The sequence below is a fragment of the Diadema setosum genome, chromosome 16, assembly GCF_964275005.1.
Source record: "Diadema setosum chromosome 16, eeDiaSeto1, whole genome shotgun sequence".
Classification (NCBI taxonomy): domain Eukaryota; kingdom Metazoa; phylum Echinodermata; class Echinoidea; order Diadematoida; family Diadematidae; genus Diadema; species Diadema setosum.
The window spans coordinates 15,768,751-15,774,097 of record NC_092700.1 but is presented as its reverse complement, the minus strand read 5'-3'; the positions used below and the strand labels follow the sequence as shown (position 1 = coordinate 15,774,097).

At 38.6% G+C, this 5,347-nt stretch overlaps 1 protein-coding gene across 1 annotated transcript; it reads left to right on the top strand.

The window, feature by feature from the left end:
• Positions 1-4,202: 4,202 nt before the first annotated feature.
• On the top strand, positions 4,203-5,138 carry LOC140239612 (trace amine-associated receptor 7a-like). The gene has a single exon (XM_072319443.1). It carries the CDS (start codon positions 4,203-4,205, stop codon positions 5,136-5,138), a length of 936 nt encoding a protein of 311 aa, XP_072175544.1.
• Positions 5,139-5,347: the final 209 nt, after the last annotated feature.

Sequence of the window (5,347 nt, the reverse complement as noted above, 5' to 3'; positions counted from 1 at the left end):
ATACAAATACGCATAATTTATATTTAAGACATGCCGAAGTCATTTATATTCTTAGATGTTTATCAACAAATACTTGAATTCACTGAGGCTCAGAACTTTTCAATAAGTGTGTCATATTTTGTTATTACTCATTTGGATCTTTTAATTTAAATAATTGGCTCATATCATGTTTTGCGTAGACTTCACTTAAGTGTCTTTAAGTGTAAATGTTTTTGTGGAGTTTATTTAAAAGTCATGAGTCAACCAAGGATCGTTATTAAAAACAGCAACTGTTCAAAACTGGAAAATATAACATCAGCCTCAGTTGGAGAAACCTGTAGATTGTGTAATACTTATTCGCAGATGGCAAAAACGATACCCCAAACAAACATTCATATAACACATAATCAAAACGTGCAAAGGAGTAACTGGTCGAAGACATCTAATAAAGGTATTATGCCCCAGAGAGTATCGACAAGAATGACCTACCTTCAATTTACATCAATTTGATTTAATCCGATTGTTGATTTCTGAGAGGCAGATTTGATTTAGCGCCAAACAACACGTACACGGACTACAAGACCATCGTGAATCAGCACATCTTGAATGTTTAATCCTAGACTAATCGGTGTTTGAGAGAAAAGAACCAAAGCGTCAAAATTGTAAAATAAAAATTAAACTCAAAAGAAGCAAAGCGTTGGTAATGAAAAAAAAAAAATTGTTAGCTGCTGTTCCTTGAATTCTGATCTTAATTGCTTGTAAAAATGTTTTTCTTTTCCCCTGCTATTGTGAAAGGCACAACCTTGTGGATATTTTGGATATTTTTTTAGTTAAAAGTAAAAGTTCGAGATTTCTTGAGGGAACATCTGACACGCAAACGTAACTTTAATTTGTCATTCCTCACACTCCATCAAGATTCCACTTGGATAAGATGATTTCTTGCACTATTTAATGTTCCAAGTAGAATTGCTTTATACCTTAATGGTTATTTTAGCGTACATTAGCACTTCTTAAATAACTTTTTGATTTTCCTTTATACTGAATGATTTTTTGATCCACCGAATTTCATACAGGAGAAAAAGGGCATGAAATATAATTGATCACTTTAAGAAATGAATGACATTTACATAAAGACGATGTGATGCGCCTTGAACAAGGCTGGTACCAATAAAGAGGTCCGCAGCAAGTTATCGCTCTCAGATCAAGACATGGCTTCCCAATCGTGGTCTTTTGCAACATTGTTTTGATGGTTTGGGTGCGATCTGCCAGGAATGGAGCGGAACATTTTGATTGTCATGATGTGGTGATTGGGTTGAGTCGTGACAGACGATTAACTCACATAAAACAAGAACATCATGTTTTATGCCTGATAAACCTATTGATATATTCTTGTGTGTGTTTTGTCTGGTTTCGCTTATACCATATACTTATCATGCAGATAAATTTGACAAGCATATGAAATGTCACGCTACAAGATTGGTAATACAATCAGCTTTACAGTACTATGGTGCAAGAGTAAGTTTGTTCTTGCGTGCGGCGCTATAATGTTTGTGGAGTCTGTGTATGTGTGTGTGTGTGCGCGCGCGCATATGTGCGTGTGCAGGTTTGTAAGTCAAAAGGAAATACGTCTTGATATGATTGACGTACGGTATCATTGGCTGAATTGAACACATTCACTGCTCACGCGCATCATTAGACGACGACTACTGTATATTTAAGCTTAAAGACATGCAGCTCCAACACATCATTTCAACGAAATGCGGAAGTACGTGACCTGCTGGTAGGGTTACTGATAATCTGTGCTACGGTGTCAGCTGCTTCGGGTAAGGTTTGGTCGTTGATTTGCTCAAGTCTGCAATAGAATACCAACTTTAATCAGGAACGGTATTGGTTATCTTATAATTAGCCTGTTTCAATACCTTAAGAAATACACCATACTCACTAAAATGCTTTGCAAGAAAGGAACTAAGCAAATCAACTCTAAACGAATTCTTCTATAATGTTCTACAACCTGGCAGTCAGTCCGCAGCACGTATGCTAATGAGCCGATCCGGCAAGATTTATTCAGCACTCTCGTTGACGATCTTTGCGTTCGAAAGGTGTCTCGTCGTGCGAGATTTTGCGAGACTTTGATAGGGCTATGGTTTTCACAGTGTAGCGACTTGTACATACATTCGTCATGGCTACAAGTCACGGTAAATTGTTTTCCAGATTTTGATCTTTATTTTGATACTAAATTTGCCTATAACATCGGATCTTATCATGACTATATAATCAGTTGAATTTGCGTAAATTTTACCTGCTTTTCACGGAAGATTTTGTCATCTAAAGTTCTTTTTTGGTTCCTGACCGGATTAAGAAACTGTTGTTTCTGATTTTGGCTTTTTCGTAGAGAGGAAACTTAGATACTCATCATATATTGGAGTCAAGGAGACGCAAGCATGATTTATACTAGTTTTTCCGTTTTGAAATGTCTGTAAAATTCACTCCTAAGCCAGAAGTATGCTCCGCACAAAGTGTACAGTGGTGCGAAAGAACTCTCTCATTGGACAGTGCGTGCGTTCAGCGCTTGAACTACACGCGTGCCAAGAAACCGCAAGTGGCATGAAACCGTTATGTAGCAGCGTAATGACGTAATGCAAGCGCTGAGTGCAGGCGCTGTCCAATGAGAGAGCTTACTCTTGAGATTGCACGGTTTCAAGCTGATCAGCACTGACATCGATGTATATTTTACTGGTTCCTGACCGGATTAAGCAACAAATTGTCAAGATATTTACATGGATACAAAGATTAGGAGATGGACTACCAAATAAAGCATTTTCATTGAGACGCAAGGTGAATTTGGTATTTTTTGACGTCTTGAAAGTATACTGCACGAATTACTTTTTTCATCATTTTTCAAGCTCAAATTACGCTATGAAATTTTTCATTTACAATAATTTGAGTAAATGACGATAGTTTACATATTTTCCTTGAATTTGATACCAAATTTGTGAACATAAGGTGTATTTTTGTAGCCGAAAGCCCAAGGACAAAATCCCCTTACGCAGCTCATTACGTATGCAAGCCTAAAGCGGGCTTGCATACGAGTTGAATAAATACGAGCGAATTATCGGGTGCTGCGGACTGACTGCTGGTTGTAGAGTATCGTTAATCAAGTTAATATCTTTAATATCTAGACTAACGTTGGAAAATTGCTGATCACTAAATCATTTTCAATTTCAATTTCAATATCACAATTTCATTTCAGTTTTAGGGTGTAGCTGAAGAAGAGGTAGTAAATTATCTTTTCCAATCACATAATAGGAATTTAGACATCGTAGCTAGATGTCATAACAAGGATTTTTATGAAATCTATGCCTTTGTAGATGAATTGTAGTTAAATTCTCACATATCTCAAAGGCATTTTTCTTTTAATTTTCACTCTTTTGGTAATATTTTCTCGTGTAATGACCTTCTGCATGCTCTTTTTGGCAATCACTCATGCAGAAGAGCGTTTGAAAATGACTGTTGAAATAAGTTTCAATTAATTCCTGTTATGCTAACAAGGCATGCAATGCCACACCAATTATTGTTCAAGCGGATATCAATGAAGTGAAAATAAAACAATCCAGCATTTCATAAAAAATCGCAGATGAAATCGATAATGCACTTTTAGATCCTCTGTCATGCCTTAACCAACGGAATAATGAACATCGTTACCATTTTATGATGTTATATCCTTTAATACAGGAAAAGCAAGAGGAACAATGAGGTCAACCACTCGAACGATCGTTCTCCTTATCATAACTATAACGGTTCGTCTCACAGTCACTGCGGAGCCGGTCAGGACTATGGCTGTTCAATACTCTCCCCCAACCACTACGAGGGCACAGGTTGTTAATTCTACACGTCATTCAACCATCGAGGTCATTCACAGCAATTTGACGACATATTCCCAACGTTTGGACAATGTTTCAGTTTCTACTCAGTTTGAAAAGAACTATTTACATATCGAAACAACCCGACAGCACAACGAAAATGTTCAAATGAAGGCATTCCCAGAAAAAGATTTTACCACTATTGAAATGAACCGTGAAAATCAGACAGAAATCTTTACGGAGACTGCTGAAAATAGTCCGCCAAATTTGACCAGGCAAAATGAGGAAGAATCTGCTGTTCCCAAGGTGCTTTGGAAGTGGCAATCAGTTTCGTGGACATGGGTGACTATTCTACAACTAGCAATGTCCATCCTGGGAATAGTGGGAAACCTGACCGTGATCATCGTCTTATTCCAAAGACGCCACAATTGCCGGTCAACTGATGCAATGATCGGTGCTCTTGCCGTTGCGGATTTCTTAACATCAGTGTTCATGGTCCCACTGCCTACGGAACTCAGGGTGCCTGAAACATGGCTAGGGGATGTCTACTGCAAGGTTGTTTACACATCGATGCCCATGTGGATTTCAGTTGATGCCTCCATCTTCACTCTCGCATTGATTCCAATAGAGAGATACATTGCGATTGCCCACCCTCTTCATTTCAAGCGTCTTGTAACACGGCAGAGGGTTGGCAAAGCTGTTGCCGTGACATGGCTGGCCGCATTTTTGGTGAACGTTTTCTTATTCTTTGTGGCTAGTGCGAAGGGCGACAAGTGCACTGAAGTATTTCAGTCACGAATTGCCCAGATTATCTCAGGCATCATGCTTTACCTCGTTCAATTTCTCATACCAGCTTTAATCATGCTTGTAGCGCAGGCTCTCACTGCACTGGTGCTCCATCGACAATCCCGCCACAGGCTAGGAGAAAGTTCAAACTTCAATAACTCAAACCCATCAGTAAAGTACCTTGTGGCCAGGAAGAGTGCTCTACAGCTTTTGTTCCTTGTTGTTGCGGTTTTCCTTATCTCGTGGACACCGGCTCAGACGGGATATCTCTTTTACAACCTTAGTATTTTGTCAGAGTCCTATGTGTACAGCCCTCTAAGTTCCGCTCTAGTTACCCTAGCCTTTTGTAATTCTTGCGCAAATCCTGTCATTTACACGATTCGGAATCCTGAATTCCGCAAGGCGATAGGAGAATTATTTAAATCAACAATTAGCACATCGGGAAAAATGGCTTTGTTTGGTGGAAAAGTAATAGACGATTCAGATTCGACAATCTACGATGGTGACGTCTAGGAATCATTTCGACATTATGCAGTTGTTAAGTCTTCATGTTGCACCGTGAGATATGAGAAGAGTTAAATACTTACGTTAAGCATTCATAATAGTCGTCTGTCGTCTGTCAACTGAAGTTACTGCTCCAATCAACAATTTCTAAATTTACAGTAGATGTATGAGTTTTTAAATTCCCAGTAGATATATGAGTGGTTTTGTAGATTTGCTTT

Coding starts and splice junctions, on each gene's coding strand:
- LOC140239612 (XM_072319443.1), top strand. CDS start 4,203: ATGTCCATCCTGGGAATAGTGGGAAACCTGACCGTGATCATCGTCTTA.